This window comes from Ranitomeya variabilis, chromosome 4 (genome assembly GCF_051348905.1).
Source record: "Ranitomeya variabilis isolate aRanVar5 chromosome 4, aRanVar5.hap1, whole genome shotgun sequence".
Classification (NCBI taxonomy): domain Eukaryota; kingdom Metazoa; phylum Chordata; class Amphibia; order Anura; family Dendrobatidae; genus Ranitomeya; species Ranitomeya variabilis.
In genome coordinates this window covers 716,752,899-716,780,828 of record NC_135235.1, presented here as the reverse complement: position 1 = coordinate 716,780,828, position 27,930 = coordinate 716,752,899, and the positions used below count along the sequence as shown (strand labels likewise).

The window sequence follows — 27,930 nt, the reverse complement described above, 5'->3', positions numbered from 1 at the left end:
AGGCTTCTGATTACAATGTTGACCGGCATGGAAGTGACAGAGGAGCAAGGCTAAATAGCGACTCCCACATCCTGATGGAAACAGGTGAACAGAGAGGATGATGCACACCAGTTCAATTCCACCAGTGGCCACCGGGGGAGCCCAAAATCCAATTTCACAACAGTAATCCTTAAATGGAAGAAGTTTGGGACCACCAGAAGTCTTCCTAGATGGGGCCGCCCAGCCAAACTGAGCAATCGTGGTAGAAGAGCCTTGGCGAGAGGGGTAAAGAAGAACCCCAAGATCACTGTGGCTGAGCTCCAGAGATGCAGTAGGGAGATGGAAAAAGTTCCACAAAGTCAACTAACACTGCAGCCCTCCACCAGTCGGGTCTTTATGGCAGAGTGGCCCGAGGGAAGCCCCTACTCAGTGCAAGACATATGAAAGCCCACATAGAGTTTGCTTAAAAAAAACAAAACATGAAGGACTCCCAGACTATGAGAAATAAGATTCTCTCGTCTGATGAGACCAAGATAGAACTTTCTGGTGATAATTCTAAGCGGTATATGTAGAGAAAACTAGGCACTGCTCATCACCTGCCCAATACAATCCAAACAGTGAAACATGGTGGCAGCATCGAGCTATGGGGGTGTTTTTCAGCTGCAGGGACAGGACAACTGGTTGCAATTGAAGAAAACATGAATGTGGCCAAATACAGAGATATCCTGGATGAAAACCTCTTCCAGTGTGCTCTGGACCTCAGACTTGGCTGAAGGTTCACCTTCCAACAAGACAATGACCCTAAGCACAAGCTAAAATAACAAGGAGTGGCTTCAGAACAACTCTGTGACCATTCTTGACTGGCCCAGCCAGAGACCTGATCTAAACCCAATTAAGCATCTCTGGAAAGACCTGAAAATGGCTGTCCACCACCAACGTTCACCATCCAACCTGACGGAACTGGAGAGGATCTGCAAGGAAGAATGGCAGCGGATCTCCAAATCCAGGTATGAAAAAACTTGTTGCAGCATTCCCAAGAAGACTCACTGCTGTACTAGCTCAAAAGGGTGCTTCTACTCAATACTAAGCAAATGGTCTGAATACTTATGACCATGTGATATTTCAGTTTTTCTATTTTAATAAATTTGCAAAAATTACTACATTTCTGTTATTTTAAGTCAAGATGGGGTTCAGAGTGTACATTAATAAAAAACAACTTTTTTTTACCAAATGGCTGCAATAAAATAAAGAGTGAAAAATTTAAAAGGGTCTCAAAACTTTCTGTACCCACTGTATATATTTTTTTTTCGCCATCTGAGTTATTTTTGATGGTCAACAAAATACGATTCTTCCAGTAATTCATTTTTCACACTCTAGGTATGATAATGTCTTCTCTGTGTGGGATTTTGACTTCTCATTGCTCATGTTTAGTCCTGTTAAAATATAAACATTTATGCAAACCTCCCATGCTGGCGTGGTTCCAGCGATGTCAGCACTTGCGTTTCGGGGACTTGTATATGGTTGTTATGTAAAGTGAGCCCTGCATCCAATTAGCGCTGCCATCATTGTTCTCACCTTTGGACAAATCGAACAATAAAAGGAAGTCAAAGGGAATTCGCAGCACTGGCTTCCTGTTGATGTTAAATACATCTGAGAGTGTGGATAGTGAAGCTGGGGCTGATTGGGCAGAGGGCTCGTGTGATGTTACAACCTCATATGAGCACCAGGAATGCGAGTGCCAATACAGCCGGAACAGCAGTGGCACGGAAGGTGAATATGATTTTATTTATTTTAACGAGGCCAAACATGATGACAACCCCCTTAAGAAAATACAATTTTCATTTAAAACATTTCCCACATTAAGGACACGGAAAAGGCTTCTCCCCTGTGTGAATTCTCCGGTGCCTAACCAAATCTGAATTCTGGTAAAAACATTTTCCACATTCTGAACATGAAAAAGGCTTCTCTCCTGTGTGAGTTCTTTGGTGTAAAACAAGAGCCCATTTCCGGTTAAAACATTTCCCACATTCTGAACAGCAAAAAGGCTTCTCCCCTGTGTGGGTTCTCTGGTGACTAACAAAATTTGATTTCTGGTTAAAACATTTCCCACATTCTGAACAGCAAAAAGGCTTCTCCCCTGTGTGGGTTCTCTGGTGACTAACAAAATTTGATTTCCGGTTAAAACTTTTCCCACATTCTGAACATGAAAAAGTCTTCTTCCCTGTGTGAATTCTCTTTTGTGTAAAAAGATCTGATTTCTGGTTAAAACATTTCCCACACTTGGAAAAAGAAAATCTATTCTCTGCTCTGTGAATTTTTTGATGTTTAAGAAAAGACTTTTCAAGGGAAAAACTATTTCCATATTCTGAACGTGAAAACGCCATCTTTCCTTTAGGAGCTGTTCGTTTTTTAATACTTATTTTGTGACTTTGATTTTCCTTAGTAGTCGGTAATGAATCAGAAGACATGACCTGTTTTAATGGATCAAATGACAGCTCTTTGCTGTGAAGGGATGATGGTATATCTGGAGTGATGGCATTCACTTTAATTGTATCCTGTGGGATCTCAAGATCATCCGATTTAAAATTTGAAGATGACAGCTGTCCCTCTGATCTCCTGATATAGTCATCTGCTAAGAATAAAATCAATCATTATTTTTCAATAAAATATCCTTGAATTTCATATTTTTGAGCATTTCTATTTAACCCCTTTCTGCCATTAGACACACTATTCCGTCCATGTGACCCGGGCCCTACTTCCCATGGATGGAATAGTACGTCATAGGCGATCAGCCGCCGGGTGTCAGCTAAATGACAGTTACTGTAGAATAGAAAACTTTATAACATTAACAAGTAGAACGTGGTGTCCAACTGTTTGTTTATTTTGCCTCACACATATGGAATAAAAAGCTACCAACGTTTTGTAGGAGAAAAAAAAATACCAATAAAAAGTTCTACTCCTTTAAAAAAACAAGTCCCCACTCAAGTCCATAATCTGTCAACGGAAAAACAGAGGTTTCCACATTATTAGTGACTCAAAGTCTCCTTAAAAGAGACAAGGCTTCCATAAACCAAGCCAACAATATCCGCTCTCCCAAAGTCAAATCTCCCCCTCGCTTCTGAGCCTTGTAGTGTGCCCAAACCAAATTGGTTTATGTGAGGATTTCTACTGCTCTGGTTTTCTGCCATTTTGTAATATTAGTGCATCTGCAAATGAGGTTTCACATCTCCGGGATCAGCTCCTATGACGTCTGCTTCTGTCATTCATTCTGCAGGTGCTGGTAATTGAGGAAACATTGGAACCAGAAGTTCTGGCACTACCCCGGAGGAAGATGTTCTGCTAACATCGATATGCATGGGGCATTGTTTTTTTTTCTCACCCCTTGCCTCACTGTTCCCTTGTCCTCCGTCATTGATGGTCCAGGTGGCCTCTTTATTCCTCCCTCTGCATGGTCCCTTCCCAGTCAGGCTTGGCGATTTCACAGCTCCTATTTTTTGTATATGGTTATTGGTCTTTTTAGGCTACCTTACAAACCGCAGAGCAGTCATCACTCAGAATTGTGAGGTTTGTTGTCAAGTGTGCTGCCTGGTTCGTTTTTACCATTTCATGTGTTTATGGACATTTAAAGGGACAGTGGTGCTTGTTTCATTTGGACCATTTGATGTATTTATGGACAATTAAAGGGACAGTTTCATGTGTGCCACATGCCATGACTTCGGATTATTACAGTTAGCTACCTCATTATTTGCAATTATTTGTCATTTTATCAGGGGCACATTGCTTCTAGGTCCCATGTAGGGATAAGTCTTTTGTACACCAATTGTCAGGACTTTACATGTGTATTAGTTAGCTTTGCTGTTCTCTACAATTGCTTTTATGTTTTATGCTATATTGGCATGTGGTTTCTAGGTTCTACACATTGTCCTTGTGGTCCACACATTGCATGTGGGGGATAAATGTTTGGTTTTAAGTACGTTTTAATCCTTAATTGTTATTACAGTTTTTCCTTTTTATATATTATTTGTGGTGTGCATAACTTCCAGTGGTTCTTTTCACTTCCGTCCAGAAGCTCCAGCCGGCGCAGACGCTGTCCAGCCACTAAGACTATGGTGCCTGCGACCTGTGGGAACCATCCAGTCTGGCAGCATGGGTGTGTACTGTCCAGCTGAAGTAACATGCTCTCAGCTTCAGCCAATTAAAAAGCACCACACCCTACTAAAGCTCAAAACATATAGCCGAAAGCTGCCAAATACAACCTTGTTCTCCTCTGGTTCAGTCCTCTGTGCTCAGCTTCCAGCTTGTGTATTTGTTTCCTGTTGTGATCCCGGCCCGTTTACGGACTACTCTTGCGCTATCTGATTTTGTATTTTCTATTACCTCCCAGTTGTTACCAGACTACCTGACTATTCTTGCTATCTCATACTGCAGAAAAGCAAGTATCAACGTGGCCAAACCTTACGATCTGTGGGTTAGTCCAGATGCATGTAGAGAGGTTAAAGGGTGATGGGCAAAACTGTGGCTATACACAGTAACACATCTACTAAAAAGATCAAGCGGAACATTCATTTTAAGTATAAAAATGAGTAACTAATGGTGAAACCTCTTTAGGGTAATTTGAATATGAGGCTCTGTGGCTGATGGCAATATAAACTATCATAAAGGCCAATATTTTCTATCAAGCGTATCAAGAACAAATATTAGACTTTTAACACCTTTCTGACATCAGATGTACTATTCCGTCCATGTGAAAGGGCCAATTTGACCATGGACGGAATAGTACGTCTCAGCTATCGGCCGCGATCACTGATGCTGCGTAGACAATTGCCACCGCATGTCAGCTGATTCTGACAGCTGGCACCCGTCACTAGGTACCAAGAGCGGTCACAGACCGCTCCTGGCACTTTAACCCCCGAAATACTGCGATCGAACACGATCGCAGCACTCTGAAAGCCGGCACAGGAGCTGACAGCCCCTCTATCTGCATCGGAAATGCGGGCTCCCGATCGTTGCCTTGGTGACCCGATGTCGTCATGACGACATCCAGGTCACCAGAGCTAGGAAACTTGGTGATCATGCGCAGTGCATGATCACCAAGTCACCCTGTCAGTGCAGCTTCATCTGCAAACTATAGAAGCGATTAGACTGCAAAAAATGATTGTCTCATAGTGGGACAAAGTAAAAAAGTTTAAGTAAAAAATAAAATACATTATTTTTTAATAATAATTGTAAAAATATTTTTTTTTTTAAAAATCAATGTTCTATCTCTAAATAAATATTTTAAAGGACAAAAAAAATCTAAACAATAAAAGTACACATATTTGGTATCGCCACGTCCGCAAATGTTGAGGAGAGCCATAAGATCAAATACTTAATTAACCTCAAGACATAAGAGATTGAGAGAAACGACCCATAACGTGTATTGTTTAACCTTACATAAGCTTGCTCAGATCAAAGTGAGACACTAAAGATGGCTGCCATTTCCTGTTTCACCACACCATGTTCTGATATCCAAGATGACGCCCACCTTGATGACCTCATGGACCAACCCTCCCTGATGACCTCATGGATCCGCCCACACTGACGCCCACCTTGATGACCTTATGGACCAACCGAACCTGATGACCTCATGGATCCACCCACGGACTTGCTCATTGCCCAACCCACTAACCAATGGAACACATCCAATCACTCCCATTTTAGAGCTAACCGAGCCCCCTTACAGGGGTTATATAAACCTATGTTCTGATTAAATAAAGGTCCTTGGAGCTGAGCCATAGATTGATCAAGGAGAGTTTACATCCGACTGTGTCTTGTCTGATGTATATATTTAGTGCGCACCTGATCAATATCCAATTAGGCCAGGAGTAGGCAACTAGAGTGAACATTTCTTATTGTTTAACCTAACACAACAACCTGACCTATAAGGGTATGTAATAATGATAATAATGTTTTTATTCATATTAGCGCCAACATATTCCGCAGCGCTTTACAATTTGCACACATTATATGTGCACACATTGCGGATTTGGCTGCGGATCCGCAGCAGTTTTCCATGGTTTGTACAGTACCATGTAACCTATGGAAAACCAAATCCGCAGTGCCCATGCTGTGAAAAGTACCACGCGGAAACGCTGCGGTTTATTTTCTGCAGCATGTCAATTATTTGTGCGGATTCTGCAGCGTTTTACACCTTTTACCTAATAGGAATCCGCAGGTGTAAAAACGCAGGTGAAATCCGCACAAAAATCGCGGTAAATCTGCAGGTAAAACGCAGGGCGTCTTACCTGCAGATTTTTCAGAATCTGCGTGGAAAAATCCGCACACGAAGGCGCAACGTGTGCACATACCCTAAAACTGTCCCACCATAACACGCGATCAAGAAGATGGATATAAATAAACATGATACCGCTGAAAACTTAATCTTGTCCCGCAAAAAACAAGCCCCCTATACACCTCCATCAAAGGAAAAATAAAAAGTTATAGCCCTCTGAATAAAGGGATGCAAACATTTTATTTTTTTATAATAGTTTTAATTGCATAAAAGCTCCAAAATGTAAAAAAAAATTATAAATGGGGTATTGCTGTAATCCTACTAACCCAAAGAATAAAACTGCTTTATCAATTTTACCACACATGGAACAGTATAAACGCCCCCCCAAAAGAAATTCATGAATTTCTAGCTTTTGTTCATTCTGCCTCCCAAAAATTGGAATTGAAAGCAATCAAAAAATGTCATGTGCCCCAAAACGGTACCAAAAAAAGTCAACTATGACTATGTGGGTCAAAATATGGAAAAAATTCTAGCTCTCAAAATATGGTGATGCAAAAACTATTGTTTGCAATAAAAACCAGCTTTTAGTGTGTGACAGCAGCCAAACATAGAAACCCGCTATAAGGTCTTTCACACATCCTGATATTACAAAGTACCGGAGAGGTCAGTGTTCGTGTGTGTAATACTTTCAGCACACGTGTGGCATGCATGTGCCGCATCAGTACCACAAGGATGGGCACCAGGGAAGAAGCGTTACAGTAAGCGCTGGTCCCCAGCGGCAGGTGCTCAACATGGCTCTCATCATTCTCCCCTGCTCTGCCGACGATTGGCGTGAGCAGGGTAGACTGATAAGAGTTACATTTAATAAGTAATAAAAGAGACAGCAGGCAGCGGCTGATGAGACTATCACTCCCATCAGCCTACCCCTGATGCTACTAATAACAGTGACAGCAGGACTGGTGGATGGGAGTATCCATCTGCCGCTTCTGCACTGTAAATACAGTAATTAAAAAAAACAAAAAACACTGCATGGGTTCCCCCCCCCCTATTTTTGATAACCAGCCATACAAAACTCACCCTCAGATGTCAGCTTCAGCAAGGTTGGATATCAAGAATAGAGGGGTCCGCACGCCATTTTTGAAATTATTTAAATAAATAAGAATTTTAAAAAAATATGGCGTGGGGCCCCCCCCCCATTTTTGACAACCAGCCTTGTAAAGCTCACAGCTGGGGGCTGGTATTCTCAGGCTGGTAAGGGGCCATGGATCATGGATATTGAACCCCCAGCCTAAAAATAGCAGCCTGCAGCTGCCCTGAAAAAGCACATCTATTAGATGCACCAATTCTGACGCTTTGCCCGGATCTTGCCACTTGCCTTGTAGCGGTGGCAAGTGGGGTTCATATTTGTGGGGTTGATGTCACCGGTGAGATCAAGCCCATGGCTTAGTAATGGAGAAGCGTCTATAAGACACCTATCCATTGCTAATCCTATAGTTGTATGGTAAAGACACAGCCAGAATAAAATCCTTTATTTGAAAAAAAATGACACAGACTCCTTTAATAATCTTAATTAAAGCTTACTATCAACCATGCCCAATTTGAAGGAAACCAAAGCCCTCGATCTCCTGTAATAAAAGTAAAATAATAAAACTGTAAAATCTTAGGCTAAAACAAAATGTTGGCGGTAAAAATGTAGTTATTAAGTCCTCACTGCCCAATGGTATAAAATTCTGTTACACACCCATGGTGTCAATATGATTACTGCACCCCTAGATGAAATCATTGAGAGGTGTAGTTCGTAAAATGGGGTCACTTTTAAAGTTTTTCCCCCTTAACCCTTCCTCTCCCTGCGTTGAGTAATCCTTCTAATAAACCCGATAACTTTTGTTCTGCCTCCTGGTTCCTGCCATCTCACATACAGTACAGACCAAAAGTTTGGACACACCTTCTCATTTAAAGAATTTTCAGCATTTTCATAACTATGAAAATTGTAAATTCATACTGAAGGCATCAAAACTATGAATTAACACATGTGGAATTATATACTTAACAAAAAAGTGTGAAACCACTGAAAATATGTCTTATATTCTAGGTTCTTCAAAGTAGCCACCTTTTACTTTTATGACTGCTTTGCACACTCTTGGCATTCTCTTGATGAGCTTCAAGAGGTAGTCACCTGAAATGGTTTTCACTTCACAGGTGTGCCCTTGTCAGGTTTAATAAGTGGGATTTCTTGGCTTATAAAAGGGGTTGGGACCAACAGTTGTGTTGTGAAGAAGTCTGGTGGATACACAGCTGATAGTCCTACTGAATAGACTGTTAGAATTTGTATTAAGGCAAGAAAAAAGCAGCTAAGTAAAGGAAAACGAGTGGCTATCATTACTTTAAGAAATGAAGGTCAGTCAGTCCGAAAAATTGGGAAATCTTTGAAAGTGTCCCCAAGTGCAGTTGCAAAAACCATCAAGCGCTACAAAAAAACTGGCTTACATGAAGACCGCCCCAGGAAAGGAAGGCTAAGAGTCACCTCTGCTTCTGAGGATAAGTTTCGAGGATCCGAGTCACCAGCCTCAGAAATCGCAGGTTAACAGCAGCTCAGATTAGAGACCAGGTCAATGCCACACAGAGTTCTAGCAGCAGACACATCTCTACAACAACTGTAAAGAGGAGTCTTTGTGCAGCAGGCCTTCATGGTAAAATAGCTGCTAGGAAACCACTGCTAAGGACAGGCAACAAGCAGAAGAGACTTGTTTGGGATAAAGAACACAAGGAATGGACATTAGACCAGTGGAAATCTGTGCTTTGGTCTGATGAGACCAAATTTGAGATCTTTGGTTGCAACCACTGTGTCTTTGTGCGACGCAGAAAAGGTGAACGGAAAGTCTCTACATGCCTGGTTCCCACCGTGAAGCATGGAGGAAGAGGTGTGATGGTGTGGGGGTGCTTTGCTGGTGACACTGTTGGGGATTTATTCAAAATTGAAGGCATACTGAACCAGCATGGCTACCACAGCATCTTTCAGCGGCATGCTATTCCATCCGGTTTGCGTTTAGTTGCACCATCATTTATTTTTCAACAGGACAATGACCCCAAACACACCTCAAGGGCTATTTGACCAAGAAGGAGAGTGATGGGGTGCTACGCCAGATGACCTGGCCTCCACAGTCACCAGACCTGAACCCAATCGAGATGGTTTGGGGTGAGCTGGACCACAGAGTGAAGACAAAAGAGCCAACAAGTGCTAAGCATCTCTGGAACTCATTCAAGATTGTTGGAAGACCATTTCCGGTGACTACTTATCAAGACAATGCCAAGAGTGTGCAAAGCAGTCATCAAAGCAAAAGGTGGCTACTTTGAAGAACCTAGAATATAAGACATATTTTCAGTTGTTTCACACTTTTTTGTTAAGTATATAATTCCACATGTGTTAATTCATAGTTTTGATGCCTTCAGTGTGAATTTACAATTTTCATAGTCATGAAAATACAGAAAAATCTTTAAATGAGAAGGTGTGTCCAAACTTTTAGTCTGTACTGTAGTTCTATAGCCATGAACAACGCACAGCTTAGAGATATATCATGGCATAGGTGTAATGTGTTTTATGTAGTTTATCATAATCTTTCTTGAAGTTAGTCAGTTTTAAAAGAAATTGAAAAGGATAAAGGGAAACTCTGCTGTGATTGTACAAAAAATTCACACTTGGCCTCAATGCACATTTAATGTTGTTGATCATATGCAGCGCCCCAGAGTCCTGGTCGTTGCAGTACTGTGGCTTCGCCACTAAGGGGAGCCATGGTACGTTCGATGGCACTGAAGGAGTTCTTCCAATCAGGTATCACAGACACCAATATGTTTCACAGCAGGGCCTCCGGGGGGAGCTAAGGGTGCTATTCATTAGGCCACTCCCCACCATAGTGGGTAAACTGGGGGTCAGGCAGGAAGTTAGGGAGAACGCTGACGGGATTGAACGGAGCAACACCTGGTGGCAGAGGGTGTTGTGAAGGGAGAGATGGTAGGGTCTCTGCCAGGGGTGGGATCCTGGCAGAGGCTTGGCATTGAAAGAACGTAACGGGACCGTGCCTGCTCAGCATAGCGGCGGTGCCCAAGAAAGGACTAGAAGCGAGACAGATTGTGCTGAGTGAGAAACGAGATCAAGCAGAAGGAGAATACCAGCAGGGGTTTTGTTGAAAGAGGCAGCACCTTGCTGAGGCGCATTACCGGTGGCCGGAACGCCGAGGGAGTGGAATAATATACAGCTTTAAGCCATACTCCAAACAGCGGCAGGACAGTCAGTCTCAGGCGGGCTGTCTACCACATATCACCTATGAAGTCTTGGGGGGCAATTGCGGGAGAGGGGCGTCTCTAGGGTCCCGGAAGAACTCCAGGCCTACCTGACAAACGGGTGCCGTTCTTACTGTAACATCAGGAAGGGACGGAAGATTAGCAGAAGACCAGTTAATCGAGTTGTGAGGGAACTTAAGAAACAGACACAACAGTTGTGGGGTACTTTCCGTAAGCACAGCAGGGAAGGACTACAACACTAAGCGCTAAGAAGGAAGGCACAGATTTCCACCTGAGAGGAGAACTCTGGAAGTGCCATTGGACCGGCCGGACTTGCGCAGCCTGGTGAACCGTATTCTGGACTGAGGACTCAGAGATCTCCAGTAAAGAGGTAAAGAGACTGCAACCTGGTGTCCTCGTTATTTACCGCGACCTGCACCCCACAGCTGCACCGTTACACCACCATTAGCACCACTTATTTCACCGGACGTCCCCCACTGACGGACAGGGCCACGGACCGGGTCTAGCCACCGTGACAACCCCAGGACTGAGACCTAGAGGCCCGGCTCCGGGTACCCCTCGGCCCTGCGGCGGTGTGGGGGCGCCGCAACTTGGCGTCACGAACAGGATCTACTTAAGCCTGAAGAATCAGGTCATGTGTGCCTAGAGACTGTGATTTATTGTGTTTGGACTGTACTTTATTGAGAGAACTGTGTACTGCTTGCCGTTGAGAGTTCGCGCCAAAATCCGCCGCCATTGCAGCGCTGAGAAGAGCGCAGGAAGAGAAGAGGGGCGTGGAGTGGGCGTAGACGAGCTGCAGAGCGCGAACAACAATGGCCGCCCAGTCTAAGTATTTCTGCACGGTGAGGACGTGTCCGTCAGCAGCAGAGATCCGCCTCCTAATCCTTAATGAGGGGCGGAGGCAGAGAAAACGAAACTGCTCACGAAGGAGAGAGCGGGAAAAAGACCAGGAAGCGACCCATGTGGAGGACGCTATGGCCAGCAGCTCCGAACCCGACAGCGGGGTTGAAGTGGAAGTCTCCCCTGACTACCCGGATGAGCCCAGCAGCCTGTCCTCCGTGGATAACACCAGATTCCTGAGAGCCGAGATGGAGGACTTATATAACCAGCTCCTCCAACTGAATGTGAAAGTCCAGGCCCCGCACCCGGTGGTGCCGGCAGAGGATTCCCGGACATCGGAGTTCTCACTGGAAGAACCAGCGGGACCTGTCGCGGAAAGTGGATTCGTACCAGTGGGTGAGTCCGCCGATCCTGCCCCGCCAGCCGAGGGTGTGTTAGTGGGCCCCGTAGCGGCACCACCTCTCCCGGGAACCCATAGACTCCAGCGCCTGTTACCATGGGAGGAAGCCACGGGCATGGAACACCGTATGCGAGCCCCAATCACCCCTACTCCCTTACCGTGTGAGGTCAGTGCGGAGCGCACGGTGTGTCGCTGGGTGAACCCTGGATCCAATCTTATGGGGTTCCCCGGGGTGGAAACCCAGAAGGGAGAAATGGTACAGGCCCTAAGCTGGGAAGAATACCAGATCCAGCTAGAACAACGGTGGCAAGAGGAGGAGAAAACACACCAGGCTAGACGGGAGGCCTACCATCAAAAAGATTTGGCGGTCAAGGACCGGGCCCGTAAGGACCCCACCACTCACCAGGCCCCGCGCAGGCAGGGCATCGTCACCACCTTTAAACTCCAAGGAGGCTGGGGCTTCATTAAAGAACCGGGGCTATACGCGGAGGTCTTTGTTAACCGACGAGATGTCGAGTCACACCTGAGAGAGGGTCACCCCGATCGAGACCTCTATCCGGGGGACAGTGTTACTTACACCCGGCATTTTGGGGAAAAGGGGTGGTTCGCTCTGAACGTCTACAAGAAAGAGAAACCAGCCCCTGTAGCCAATGTGCCACCGTGTGACCCACCTGTAACCACCCTGGTCGCCCCCACCTGCCAGGCCACAGAACTTGCGATCTGCCGCCCGATCGCCGCAACCACCGTAGTGGCTAAGGAGGGCCCCCTTCAAGTGACCGGTGTTCCTGAGGTACCAGAACAGAGAGAAGTGGGAACGCAGACCCTCATCACCGCGCACGACCTGGTTGTGCAGAAGACCCAGAACCATGGGGTATACCTGGCAGCGGGAGTGGACCTAGAGTCAAGGGGTCACCCGGCAGGTGGAGCCTCGTGGAGGGTCACCGAGAAATGAGTAGATACTGAAAAAGGAACACTGCGTAATTGTATATAGTTCTTTTAACTGTTTACTTTTCTTGATTTTTGCTACTATTTTTCTGCTGTTACTTTTAAGTTGCTGCTAAACCCGTCCAGGGTAAACTTTAAAAAGGTGACCCCTTGTTGACCCGGGGTCACTATTGTTGTTTCCTTGAAGTTTTGCACAAAAGTTACATAAACTGCCGTAATCATGGACTGTGCATGATTCGAACTCTTCTTGTAAATAGTTTGCACCTTCTTAAGGGTGCTTCCTACTGGTTTTAGTTAAAAGACACTTTGCGAAGATACCTTTCCTACTGGTTTTAGTTAAAAGACACTTTGCGAAGATGCCATTCCAGAGCCTTTGCGTGGACTGGTAGGCTGAGAAGACGAGCTACCTCAGAAAGGCTTGATCCCCTCTTAAAGGGGATGTGTGGAATTGAACTTGAAAGCGATACTGTTTTAGAACAGTAATATGATGATGCTTTGAAAAGAATGTAACTGTTTTACATGAAAAGTTATATGTGTTTAATTTGTTTGAATTGTGAAATCTAAAAATAATGTTTTGTGACAGGAAGAGATGCAGAGAGCCCGTAGGGGTAGAAGTAGAGATCTGCATAGCTGAAAGTAAAGAAGTAATGATGAAGGTGAGGATAGAAGGTAAACCCTGCATCCCCATAGAAAGTTACTTTGTTACTAAGGACAGAAAGCGGACCCGTAGGGGTTAGAGAGTGAGTCCTTAAAGGAGCCGAGTAGAGCTGGCTCAGAGTTCTCTAAAACGAAAGGAATGTTATGTCTATACCATGTATAGTAGCGAAAGGCAGTAGGCCCCGGCTGAACGGGGCGGTCCTGTAAAAGAAATGAGAGGCAGTAGGTCTGGTGCCATAGGGACAGGCGGTCCTGCAGGTTCAAAGTAGGAGAATGTGAAGTTACCTTGCCCTGTAATGTGATTATAGGAAGGCCTTTGATAGACTAAGAGTGTAAGTTTCTTAAAGGCAATGTTAATTTATTGTTCCAGTAATTGCACTAAGTAGAATACCCGGTTGGGTAACAGGAGTTATGTATAGCCTGTAATTTATAAAGTTGACTATGTTTGTAACGTTAAAAGTGTCCTCACCTCCCATAAAGGGAAGCCTGTTCAAGTATGCTTATTGTTTTGCACTCAACAAAATTGTATGTCTTTTTGCTAATCTGTATTGTTGTTTTTTTCTTCCCAGTCCCGGAGTACTGTGTTTAACCAGGGGGGAGTGCAGCGCCCCAGAGTCCCGGTCGTTGCAGTACTGTGGCTTCGCCACTAAGGGGAGCCATGGTACGTTCGATGGCACTGAAGGAGTTCTTCCAATCAGGTATCACAGACACCAATATGTTTCACAGCAGGGCCTCCGGGGGGAGCTAAGGGTGCTATTCATTAGGCCACTCCCCACCATAGTGGGTAAACTGGGGGTCAGGCAGGAAGTTAGGGAGAACGCTGACGGGATTGAACGGAGCAACACCTGGTGGCAGAGGGTGTTGTGAAGGGAGAGACGGTAGGGTCTCTGCCAGGGGTGGGATCCTGGCAGAGGCTTGGCATTGAAAGAACGTAACGGGACCGTGCCTGCTCAGCATAGCGGCGGTGCCCAAGAAAGGACTAGAAGCGAGACAGATTGTGCTGAGTGAGAAACGAGATCAAGCAGAAGGAGAATACCAGCAGGGGTTTTGTTGAAAGAGGCAGCACCTTGCTGAGGCGCATTACCGGTGGCCGGAACGCCGAGGGAGTGGAATAATATACAGCTTTAAGCCATACTCCAAACAGCGGCAGGACAGTCAGTCTCAGGCGGGCTGTCTACCACATATCACCTATGAAGTCTTGGGGGGCAATTGCGGGAGAGGGGCGTCTCCAGGGTCCCGGAAGAACTCCAGGCCTACCTGACAAACGGGTGCCGTTCTTACTGTAACATCAGGAAGGGACGGAAGATTAGCAGAAGACCAGTTAATCGAGTTGTGAGGGAACTTAAGAAACAGACACAACAGTTGTGGGGTACTTTCCGTAAGCACAGCAGGGAAGGACTACAACACTAAGCGCTAAGAAGGAAGGCACAGATTTCCACCTGAGAGGAGAACTCTGGAAGTGCCATTGGACCGGCCGGACTTGCGCAGCCTGGTGAACCGTATTCTGGACTGAGGACTCAGAGATCTCCAGTAAAGAGGTAAAGAGACTGCAACCTGGTGTCCTCGTTATTTACCGCGACCTGCACCCCACAGCTGCACCGTTACACCACCATTAGCACCACTTATTTCACCGGACGTCCCCCACTGACGGACAGGGCCACGGACCGGGTCTAGCCACCGTGACAACCCCAGGACTGAGACCTAGAGGCCCGGCTCCGGGTACCCCTCGGCCCTGCGGCGGTGTGGGGGCGCCGCACATAAAAGCAAAATTTGGTCAGAAAGACTGGACCTGGTCTTGTAGGGACCATATGAGCACATTCAGCAGCACAGGAGAGGGAGAAGGTAGGTCCATCCAATAAGATATCATGGATCTAGGAAGCCAGCAGAATCATTACTGTCATGTTCTCAATGGCAAGAGAACATAGCATATACAAGAACTAGCTCTTGGAAGATGGAAACTGAACTGACCATGAACTAAACCTACCGCAACAACTAGCAGTGGCCGGGTAGCATTCCTACGTTTTATCCCTAGATGCCCAGCGCCAGCCGGAGGACTAAATAATGCTAGCAGAGGAAAATATTAGTCCTAGCTCACCTCTAGAGAAATACCCCGAAAGGAGACAGAGGCCCCCCACATGTATTGGCGGTGATTTAAGATGAAATAACAAACGCAGCATGAAAATAGGTTTAGCAAATTTGAGGTCCACTTACTAGATAGTAGAAGACAGAAAGGACACTTTCATGGTCAGCTGAAAACCCTATCAAAACACCATCCAGAAATTACTTTAAGACTCTGGCATTAACTCATAATACCAGAGTGGCAATTCCTGATCACAAGAGCTTTCCAGACACAGTAACGAAACAACAGCTGTGAACTGGAACAAAAATGCAAAAACAAACATGGACAAAAGTCCAACTTATCTAGTAGTTGTCTAGGAGCAGGAACATGCACAGAGAGGCTTCTGATAACATTGTTGACCGGCAAGCAACTAACAGAGAAGCAAGGTTATATAGCGACTCCCACATCTTGATGGAAACAGGTGAACAGAGAAGATGATGACACAAGTTCAATTCCACCAGTAGCCACCGGGGGAGCCCAGAATCCAAATTCACAACAGTACCCCCCCCTCAAGGAGGGGGCACCGAACCCTCACCAGAACTACCAGGGCGATCAGGATGGGCCCTATGAAAGGCACGAACCAGATCGGAGGCATGAACATCAGATGCAGTCACCCAAGAATTATCCTCCTGGCCGTATCCCTTCCACTTGACCAGATACTGGAGTTTCCGTCTGGAAACACGGGAGTCTAAGATTTTCTCCACAACGTACTCCAACTCACCCTCAACCAACACCGGAGCAGGAGGCTCAACGGAAGGCACAACCGGTACCTCATACCTGCGCAATAATGACCGATGAAAAACGTTATGAATAGAAAAGGATGCAGGGAGGTCCAAACGGAAGGAAACAGGGTTAAGAATCTCCAATATCTTATACGGGCCGATGAACCGAGGCTTAAACTTAGGAGAAGAGACCCTCATAGGGACAAAACGAGAAGACAACCACACCAAATCCCCAACACAAAGCCGAGGACCAACACGACGGCGGCGGTTGGCAAAAAGCTGAGTCTTCTCCTTGGACAACTTCAAATTGTCCACCACCTGCCCCCAGATCTGATGCAATCTCTCCACCACAGCATCTACTCCAGGACAATCCGAAGATTCCACCTGACCGGAGGAAAATCGAGGATGAAACCCCGAATTACAGAAAAACGGGGACACCAAGGTGGCAGAGCTGGCCCGATTATTGAGGGCGAACTCCGCCAATGGCAAAAAAGCAACCCAATCATCCTGGTCAGCAGACACAAAACACCTCAGATATGTCTCCAGGGTCTGATTAGTCCGCTCGGTCTGGCCATTAGTCTGAGGATGGAAAGCAGACGAAAAAGATAAATCTATGCCCATCCTAGCACAGAATGCCCGCCAAAATCTAGACACAAATTGGGTTCCTCTGTCAGAAACGATATTCTCAGGAATACCATGCAAACGAACAACATTTTGAAAAAACAGAGGAACCAACTCGGAAGAAGAAGGCAACTTGGGCAGGGGAACCAAATGGACCATCTTAGAGAAACGGTCACACACCACCCAGATGACAGACATCTTCTGAGAAACAGGCAGATCTGAAATAAAATCCATCGAGATGTGCGTCCAAGGCCTTTTAGGAATAGGTAAGGGCAACAATAATCCACTTGCCCGAGAACAACAAGGCTTGGCCCGAGCACAAACGTCACAAGACTGCACAAAGCCTCGCACATCTCGTGACAGGGAAGGCCACCAGAAGGACCTTGCCACCAAATCCCTGGTACCAAAAATTCCAGGATGACCTGCCAACGCAGAAGAATGAACCTCAGAGATGACTCTACTGGTCCAATCATCAGGAACAAACAGTCTATCAGGTGGGCAACGATCCGGTCTATCCGCCTGAAACTCCTGCAAGGCCCGCCGCAGGTCTGGAGAAACGGCTGACAATATCACTCCATCCTTAAGGATACCTGTGGGCTCAGAGTTACCAGGCGAGTCAGGCTCAAAACTCCTAGAAAGGGCATCCGCCTTAATATTCTTAGAACCCGGTAGGTATGACACCACAAAATTAAACCGAGAGAAAAATAATGACCAGCGCGCCTGTCTAGGATTCAGGCGCCTGGCGGTCTCAAGATAAATCAAATTTTTGTGGTCAGTCAATACCACCACCTGATGTCTGGCCCCCTCAAGCCAGTGGCGCCACTCCTCAAAAGCCCACTTCATGGCCAAAAGCTCCCGATTCCCAACATCATAATTCCGCTCTGCGGGCGAAAATTTACGGGAAAAGAAGGCACAAGGCCTCATCACGGAGCAGTCGGAACTTTTCTGCGACAACACTGCCCCAGCTCCGATCTCAGAAGCGTCGACCTCAACCTGAAAAGGAAGAGCAACATCAGGCTGACGCAACACAGGGGCAGAAGAAAAACGGCGCTTAAGCTCCCGAAAGGCCTCCACAGCATCAGGGGACCAATCAGCAACATCAGCACCCTGCTTAGTCAAATCGGTCAATGGCTTAACAACATCCGAAAAACCAGCAATAAACCGACGATAAAAGTTAGCAAAGCCCAAAAATTTCTGAAGACTCTTAAGAGAAGAGGGCTGCGTCCAATCACAAATAGCTTGAACCTTGACAGGATCCATCTCAATGGAAGAGGGAGAAAAAATATATCCCAAAAAGGAAATCCTCTGAACCCCAAAAACGCACTTAGAACCCTTCACACACAAAGAATTAGACCGCAAAACCTGAAAAACCCTCCTGACTTGCTGGACATGAGAGTCCCAGTCATCCGAAAAAATCAGAATATCATCCAGATACACAATCATAAATTTATCCAAATAATCGCGGAAAATGTCATGCATAAAGGACTGGAAGACTGAAGGGGCATTTGAAAGACCAAAAGGCATCACCAAATACTCAAAGTGGCCCTCGGGCGTATTAAATGCGGTTTTCCACTCATCCCCCTGCCTGATTCGCACCAAATTATACGCCCCACGGAGATCAATCTTAGAGAACCACTTGGCCCCCTTTATGCGAGCAAACAAATCAGTCAGCAACGGCAATGGGTATTGATATTTAACCGTGATTTTATTCAAAAGCCGATAATCAATACATGGTCTCAAAGAGCCGTCTTTTTTTGACACAAAGAAAAAACCGGCTCCTAAGGGAGATGACGATGGACGAATATGTCCCTTTTCCAAGGACTCCTTTATATATTCTCGCATAGCAGCATGTTCAGGCACAGACAGATTAAATAAACGACCCTTTGGGTATTTACTACCCGGGATTAAATCTATGGCACAATCGCACTCTCGGTGCGGAGGTAGCGAACCAAGCTTGGGTTCTTCAAAGACGTCACGATAGTCAGACAGGAACTCAGGAATTTCAGAGGGAATAGATGATGAAATGGAAACCAAAGGTACGTCCCCATGAGTCCCCTTACATCCCCAGCTCAACACAGACATAGCTCTCCAGTCGAGGACTGGGTTGTGAGATTGCAGCCATGGCAATCCTAGCACCAAAACATCATGTAGATTATACAGCACCAGAAAGCGAATAATCTCCTGGTGATCCGGATTAATACGCATAGTTACTTGTGTCCAGTATTGTGGTTTATTATTAGCCAATGGGGTGGAGTCAATCCCCTTCAGAGGAATAGGAGTCTCCAAAGGCTCTAAATCATACCCACAGCGTTTGGCAAAGGACCAATCCATAAGACTCAAAGCGGCGCCAGAGTCGATATAGGCGTCCGTGGTAATGGATGACAAAGAGCAAATCAGGGTCACAGATAGAATAAACTTAGACTGTAAAGTGCCAATGGAAACAGATTTATCAAGCTTTTTAGTGCGCTTAGAGCATGCTGATATAACATGAGTAGAATCACCACAATAGAAACACAACCCATTTTTCCGTCTAAAATTCTGCCGCTCGCTTCTGGACAGAATTCTATCACACTGCATACTTTCTGGCGTCTTCTCGGTGGACACCGCCAGATGGTGCACTGGTTTGCGCTCCCGCAGACGCCTATCGATCTGAATAGCCATTGTCATGGACTCATTCAGACCCGCAGGCACAGGGAACCCCACCATAACATCCTTAATGGCATCAGAGAGACCCTCTCTGAAAGTCGCCGCCAGGGCGCACTCATTCCACTGAGTAAGCACAGACCATTTACGGAATCTTTGGCAGTAAATTTCAGCTTCATCTTGCCCCTGAGATAGGGACATCAAAGTTTTTTCTGCCTGAAGCTCCAAATGAGGCTCCTCATAAAGCAACCCCAAGGCCAGAAAAAACGCATCCACATTGAGCAACGCAGGATCCCCTGGTGTCAATGAAAAAGCCCAGTCTTGAGGGTCGCCCCGGAGCAAGGAAATCACAATCCTGACCTGCTGTGCAGGGTCTCCGGCAGAGCGAGACTTCAGGGACAAAAATAATTTGCAATTATTTCTAAAATTCTGAAAACCAGATCTATTCCCCGAGAAAAATTCCGGCAAAGGAATTCTCGGCTCAGACACAGGTGCATGAACAACGAAATCTTGCAAATTTTGTACCTTCGTGGCGAGATTATTCAAACCTGCAGTTACACTCTGAAGATCCATTACAAACAGGTGAACACAGAGCCATTCAAAGATTAGAAGGAGAGAAAGAAAAAAAAAAAGGCTGCAGCATAGACAGACTGGCAAGAGGTCCAATTAAGAGCACACTCAAAACTAGAGGGGAAAAAAAAAAAAAAAAAAAATCTCAGCAGACTTCTTATTTCTCTCCTTTCTCAGCCAAGGATTTTAACCCTTTTGTCGGCCGGTCAAACTGTCATGTTCTCAATGGCAAGAGAACATAGCATATACAAGAACTAGCTCTTGGAAGATGGAAACTGAACTGACCATGAACTAAACCTACCGCAACAACTAGCAGTGGCCGGGTAGCATTCCTACGTTTTATCCCTAGATGCCCAGCGCCAGCCGGAGGACTAAATAATGCTAGCAGAGGAAAATATTAGTCCTAGCTCACCTCTAGAGAAATACCCCGAAAGGAGACAGAGGCCCCCCACATGTATTGGCGGTGATTTAAGATGAAATAACAAACGCAGCATGAAAATAGGTTTAGCAAATTTGAGGTCCACTTACTAGATAGTAGAAGACAGAAAGGACACTTTCATGGTCAGCTGAAAACCCTATCAAAACACCATCCAGAAATTACTTTAAGACTCTGGCATTAACTCATAATACCAGAGTGGCAATTCCTGATCACAAGAGCTTTCCAGACACAGTAACGAAACAACAGCTGTGAACTGGAACAAAAATGCAAAAACAAACATGGACAAAAGTCCAACTTATCTAGTAGTTGTCTAGGAGCAGGAACATGCACAGAGAGGCTTCTGATAACATTGTTGACCGGCAAGCAACTAACAGAGAAGCAAGGTTATATAGCGACTCCCACATCTTGATGGAAACAGGTGAACAGAGAAGATGATGACACAAGTTCAATTCCACCAGTAGCCACCGGGGGAGCCCAGAATCCAAATTCACAACACATTACCCTCCGCTTTCTCTTACAGGCCCATCATAATATTTTCCTTCTGCTATGTGCTATGTGCACATGCTGCGGATTTTGCAGCAGATCCGCAGCAGTTTTCCATAAGGTGTACAGTACCATGTAAACCTATGGAAAACAAAATCCGCAGTGCACATGCTGCAGAAAAAAAACCACACGGAAACGCAGCGGTTTATTTTCCGCAGCATGTCAATTCTTTGTGCGGATTCCACAGCGGTTTACACCTGCTCAATAGGAATCCGCACAAAAACAGAGGGAAAACCGCGGTAAATCCGCAGTGTGGTTTACCTGTGGATTTACCACAAACAGTGCAGAAAAATCCGTACACCAATCCACAGCGTGTGCACATACCCTTGAAGTGATTTTCCATCTTGTCAGCACATTCTACAAACGCTGTCATTTGGCTTTGTAGTTTACAGATCTGGGCAGGTAACGGTCAGAATCTTCTAATTCCAGGGGGTAGGTGGAGCCTCCAGGTTGTAAGTTCTATAGAAAAGGGCTTTCAATGCCCAAAGTCATTTGAACAGTTTTGGGTGGAGGAGAATGTTGTGGTCTAGAGGTAAAATGGTGATCATGGTAATATGGCCGGACTACACCACCGATAAAGCAGCCACAGCCGGGGACTGAGAAGAATCTGTGATTTCTCTGCATTTAGTGGTTACTACTCACCTGGGTAGCCATATGTAGGAATCTCCTCTTTACACCACTCATCCCCCCTCACATATGTCTCTGTAGTATTAATATGGGTCAGATCTTCACCCTGAAACAAATATTGTAAAAAAGTCACAGACAGATGGAGAAGTCACATCTATGATCAGCTCTAATCCTGCCATCTCCACCGTTCTCATTACACAAGTATAAAACACATAATACTGGGGGATAAAACAAAACTGAGCACAAGACCTTCACAGCCGTCTACACATCATAGGGGAGATCTCAAGACACCTTCTCTCCATCTACCTGATGATCCTGAGGAGCATTGGGATCTTCTTGTTTACAGTCCTGTGGAAGAAGAGGGCGGGGACATCTCTCTGGTGTTGTCCTCTTACTGGATAGATCTGGAGGAAACACATACAGGGACTGAATTCATTCTTTACATACAGATAATTATAGGCCGTGTGTATTTAGTCCTGTGTATTACCTGGAGATGTGAGGGGCTGGGGAACCTCCATCATGATGTCCTTATACATATCTTTGTGTCCTTCTAAATACTCCCACTCCTCCATGGAGAAATAGACGGCGACATCCTGACACCTTATAGGAACCTGACACATACAATGATACTGTCATCCCCCGATCCCTTCATAGCGTTACTGTATAATGTCCCAGCATTCCCAGCAGTGTCACCTCTCCAGTCAGCAGCTCAATCATCTTGTAGATGAGTTCTAGGATCTTCTGGTCACTGATGTCCTCATGGATCAGTGGGTGAGGTGGAGGCCTCGTGATTGGGCTCAGGGGTCTTCCCCATCCCTCAGACACAGGGTCCTGACAGCGCTCACTAGAGGTCTTCTTCACTACTGTGTAATCCTGGTTATGGAGAGACACATTAATAAATCTCCCTACAGACATTTCCAGAGTCCTCACCTCTCCAGTTCTGTCCATCTGTTATTCCCATAGATAAGAATGATGTAATGAGACGTCATCAGAATCTCTCACCTCTCCAGTAAGCCGGAAGAGGATCTCTAGGGTGAGGTGTAATATCCTCTCCGCCATCTTGTCTCTGACCATATCCATCCTTGATGGGTAAATCAGGAAAATTCTCTTATATAGAAGATCTTCACTGAGAGGATCTGATATTGTAGAGACCTGAATGAGAAGAAGATGAGCTGATGTAACATCATAAGAATCCTGTGTAATAATACAATTACTGGAGATAATAAGGGAAACATATGAGGAGATTTATTATTTTACAGTATTTAGTTTTCTTCTTTACATCTACTAATAAAACCTATATATTTAGGCCACAGACAACAAGCAGTTTCTTCCTCGGAGTCGGCAGCTGAATACGTTCCTCATAGACTCATCTTCCATAACGCTAATTCTCGTCTCATTTACCGACACTGGAATCGGCATTAGAAATACTGCAGGAGATATTCATTACACGTGAGAGGAGAAATAACTACCGTATTTTTCTGACCATAAGACGCACTTTTTTTCCTCCAAATTTGGGAGGAAAGTGTGGGTGCGTCTTATGGTAGGGATGTAACATGGGGAGGGGCAGCAGCGAGTGGGATTGCACTGGGAGGCAGGAGGCAGAAAAATGTCCCTGCCCGGCTTCAGGAATCAGGGCTGGGAAAACCACATGGTCCCGATCATTAAAGTGCAGTGAATATTCATTAGCTGCTTCCCCACCCACCTGTCAGGTGAGCCAGGAGCAGCAAATGAATACTCCTTCACAGGGACACACATGGTTTCCCCAGTGCTGGATTCCTGCAGCAGCTGGGGAGATCTGTGTGTCTGGTGGAGGAGGAGGCAGCAGCAGGGGCCAGATGGGACAAGATCGCTGCATACCTGCCTGCTGGGGCTGTGCTGGATGCTGAGTGCTCCAGCACAAGGACCTGTGTGATGTCAGGAGTGGGCGGGCTGGAGCATCACATGGCAGCACAGAGCCCTCCCTCTTCTGATGTCATCACAGGTCCTGCAGACACCACACTACAATCTGCAAGCTTCCTCCTGTGCTGTGGAGAGGCAACAAGAGCGAGCGCTCTGTGTGCGGCCATGGGATGGGATGCTCCAGCATTTTACCTCACCACAGTGTGGCTGGCTGCCACAATTAAAAGGTTAGTCACTACAACACACAATAAATCACTCTGCCACTCTGTGGTGAATTATACTTCCCAGCATTCCATAGGATCAGCAGAACATGCTGGGAGTTATAGTTCTCCCAATGGGATCTTAAAGCAGCACTCCAGTGTTATTTTTCAGTGCTGGAGTGGTGCTTTAAATATATAACCTTTTCAGTCAGTTTCAGTCGACAACCCCCAGAACCCTTCCTCCCAACTACCCAGCCCTCCACCTCCAAAACCAACTTCTCCACCATTACAGAAGACAGACTCTCCACTCTACTCTCAAGATCGCATCTCACCACCTGTGCACTTGATCCGATCCCATCCCACTTCATCCCAAACTTCGCCACAGTCTTCATCCCAATCCTAACCCATCTCTTCAACCTATCACAAACAACTGGTGTTTTCCCCTCAAGCTTTAAACATGCCTCAATCACACCTATCCTCAAAAAGCCCTCTCTTGACCCATCCTCTGTATCTAGCTATCGCCCTATATCACTTCTCCCCTATGCCTCAAAACTACTGGAACAACATGTCCATCTTGAACTGTCCTCCCATCTATCTTCCTGCTCCCTCTTCGACCGCTTTCAATCTGGCTTCCGGTCACACCACTCCACTGAAACTTCCCTAACTAAGGTCACCAATGACCTATTAACCTCCAAGAGCAAGCGGCACTACTCTATCCTCCTCCTCCTGGACCTGTCCTCTGCCTTTGACACAGTGGACCATTCCCTGTTGCTGCAGGCCCTCTCATCCCTTGGCATCACAGACTTGGCCCTATCCTGGATCTCGTCATACCTAACTGACCGGACATTCAGCGTCTCCCACTCACACACCACCTCCTCACCTCGCCCCCTATCTGTCGGAGTCCCACAAGGTTCAGTTCTAGGGCCCCTGCTCTTCTCCATTTACACCTTTGGCCTGGGACAGCTCATAGAATCTCACGGCTTTCAGTATCACCTCTATGCTGATGACACACAGATCTACATCTCTGGACCAGATATCACCTCCCTTCTAGCCAGAATCCCTCAATGTCTATCCGCTATTTCATCCTTCTTCTCTGCTAGATTTCTAAAACTTAACATGGACAAAACAGAATTCATCGTCTTTCCCCCATCTCACACGACCTCCCCAACGAACCTATCCATTACAGTAAACGGCTGCCCACTCTCCCCAGTCCCACAAGTCCGCTGTCTTGGGGTAATCCTTGACACTGATCTCTCCTTCAAACCACATATCCAAACCCTTTCCACTTCCTGCCGCCTCCAACTCAAAAATATTTCACGGATCCATACATTCCTAAACCAAGAATCTGCAAAAACCCTAGTCCATGCCCTCATCATCTCCCGCCTCGACTACTGTAACCTCCTGCTCTGTGGCCTCCCCTCTAACACTCTCGCACCCCTCTAATCTATTCTAAACTCTAATCTATTCTAAACTCTGCTGCCCGACTAATCCACCTGTCCCCCCGCTATTCCCCGGCCTCTCCCCTCTGTCAATCCCATCACTGGCTCCCCATTACCCAGAGACTCCAGTACAAAAGCCTAACCATGACATACAAAGCATCCACACCCTGTCTCCTCCATACATCTGTGACCTCGTCTCCCGGTACTTTCCTGCACGCAACCTCCGATCCTCACAAGATCTCCTTCTTTACTCCCCTCTTATCTCCTCTTCACACAATCGCATACAAGATTTCTCTCGTGCATCCCCCCTACTCTGGAACTCTCTACCACAACATATCAGACTCTCGCCTACCATCGAAACCTTCAAAAAGAACCTGAAGACCTACCTCTTCCAACAAGCCTACAACCTGCAGTAACCACCGATCAACCAGACCGCTGCACGACCAGCTCTATCCTCACCTACTGTATTCTCACCCATCCCTTGTAGATTGTGAGCCCTCGCGGGCAGGGTCCTCTCTCCTCCTGTTCCAGTTGTGACTTGTATTGTTCAAGATTATTGTACTTGTTTTTATTATGTACACCCCTCCTCACATGTAAAGCGCCATGGAAAAAAAATTGCGCTATAATAATAAATAATAATAACCTGTGCCCCCATTCTCATACTCACCCTCCAGCATCTTCATGTAGTACTTTACAGACACCACACTGGTCCCGTAGCTTCCAACATAATAACATACTATTATATATAATAACAACACATATAATAGTATGTTATTAAAAATTTTACCACCTTTTTTGCTTCAAATATTTTTTTCTCTATTTTCCACCTCTAAAACCTGGGTGCGTCTTATAGTCTGAAAAATACGGTACTTCATGATGAGGACGACATCTTCATCTTCTACTGCGGCTCTAGAAACAGATTTGTCCAGAGTCCATCACTGACTCCATCCCCACCGGCCGTCTATATGAAGGTTTCTTGTCTTCGCCGCACTGTAATCTTCTATCACGTTAGATCTCAGCTCTGATTCACACACAGAAGTTTGAGGCTTTTATAAGAGATTGTTGGTAAGAACAAGACAGGAGATATCTGAGGCCAATGTCTCCATGTACGGGGTTTTTTCGTCTCTGGATAGGATATTTTTGTAGTTTTCACCATTTTTCTTTTGGGATAGAGGTACTGTGAGAACATTATACTGTACATGAGAGGATGGCCGTACTGTAAAAACACTATACTATGTATACAATTATAAAAAATACTACAGATAAAGTGAAGCCAGCTGTCAAATATCTATAAAATATTATTTACCTTTATTAAACATACAAAAATCTAATAAAATCTTTTCTCGCGGAGATACAGGTGCAAAATAGACTACAATGGTCAGGTGTGCATTATTGTTGTTAGATAGTACAGATACAAATTACACATTCCTGGATTTAGGTCTCACAGGATCAATACCGGAAAGAAATATATCTTGGTACCGTGTTAGCCAGTAGATAGAAAAATATTTAGAATTGAGAGTCCTCAGTGGTTGATACCTTTTAATGGCTAACTGAAAAGATGGTAACAAATTGCAAGCTTTCGAGACTACATACGTCTCTTCATCTTTTGTCTCATTTGTCTTTGCCTGATGAAGAGACGTATGTAGTCTCGAAAGCTTTCAATTTGTTACCATCTTTTCAGTTAGCCATTAAAAGGTATCAACCACTAAGGATCAATACCATGATTCATAGTTATATTACTGCTCAAATCAGGTAGATGCACGTAGAGTACAATTAACATGTTTGTCTCACAAAAAGGGGTTGTTGAGTATTATAAGGTGCTTAATGCTAGAAATAATTTCCATAGGTTTATATATCTAGCATAGTGCATCAGCAATTGTTTGACCCGCTAGTATGTGTAGCCACAGGAAAGTGCATACAATATATTTATAGCAGCAAGTTAGAATGAAGCAGCAACATAGCAAGGTGCATTAGAAGCAAATCCTTCATATATCAGCCCTATGGCTTATACCATATATTGAGAGAAAGCAGGTTTCCTGTGCAAAAAGTGTGCAGAGTAAAACCTGTGAAACAGATATACAGGTGAGATAAGTGGCAAGATAATAGTAATAATTAAATGGTTCAAATACATAACCTGGGATGTAGCCGTGGGCCCCGACGCGCGTTTCATGCTTGCTTTTTCTTGAGGGGATAGAAACTATAATGCTTGGCCATTCTAGTCTATTATGCACCTGTATCTCCGTGAGAAATATTTTTATTAGATTATTTTAAATTTTAAAAAGGTAAATAATATTTTATAAGTACTTGACAGCTGACTTCCCTTTATCTGTAGGACTATATATTCATGTAAGTGACATTTCACTAGGCCTTTGGTAATTTTCGAGGTATGTATACAATTAGGCTGAAGTGACTAAACAGACTTTCTGTCACCTCCATAAAGGGGCACTTTTCTGTGTTTGTCAGAACTGTCCGAGGATTATTAGAGGTGATAGTTTTCCCCCATTTAGAAGGGACACATGTGGATATTGGGGTCTTTACCTGCTACAGTTCTGGTATGGACCCTCCACCCGCAGAGCCGCACTCCACATAGAGAATAATGGAGCCTCCAGCACCGACCTCCACCCGCAGAGCCGCACTCCACTTATATGGCTGTTCTGTGCGCACAGGACCTGTGATGAGGTCACAGGAGGGGAGGAGTCAGGGGTCACATGATCAGG

The 27,930-nt window shown here is 45.4% G+C and overlaps 1 protein-coding gene across 2 annotated transcripts; it reads right to left on the bottom strand.

Moving 5' to 3' along the window:
• Window positions 1-168: 168 nt before the first annotated feature.
• On the bottom strand, window positions 169-27,841 carry LOC143766611 (uncharacterized). 2 transcript variants are annotated; one of them, XM_077254415.1, is made up of 7 exons: window positions 27,752-27,841; window positions 22,678-22,827; window positions 22,369-22,548; window positions 22,163-22,286; window positions 21,982-22,079; window positions 21,691-21,781; window positions 169-2,611 (listed from the first exon to the last, which is right to left on the bottom strand). In XM_077254415.1, exons 2-7 carry the CDS (start codon window positions 22,753-22,755, stop codon window positions 1,839-1,841), a joined length of 1,344 nt encoding a protein of 447 aa, XP_077110530.1. In that variant the 5' UTR covers window positions 22,756-22,827; window positions 27,752-27,841; the 3' UTR covers window positions 169-1,838. The 2 variants fall into 2 exon arrangements, with proteins under 2 accessions (XP_077110530.1, XP_077110531.1); XM_077254416.1 differs by having other exon boundaries at window positions 169-2,608.
• Between the last annotated feature and the right edge of the window lie 89 nt (window positions 27,842-27,930).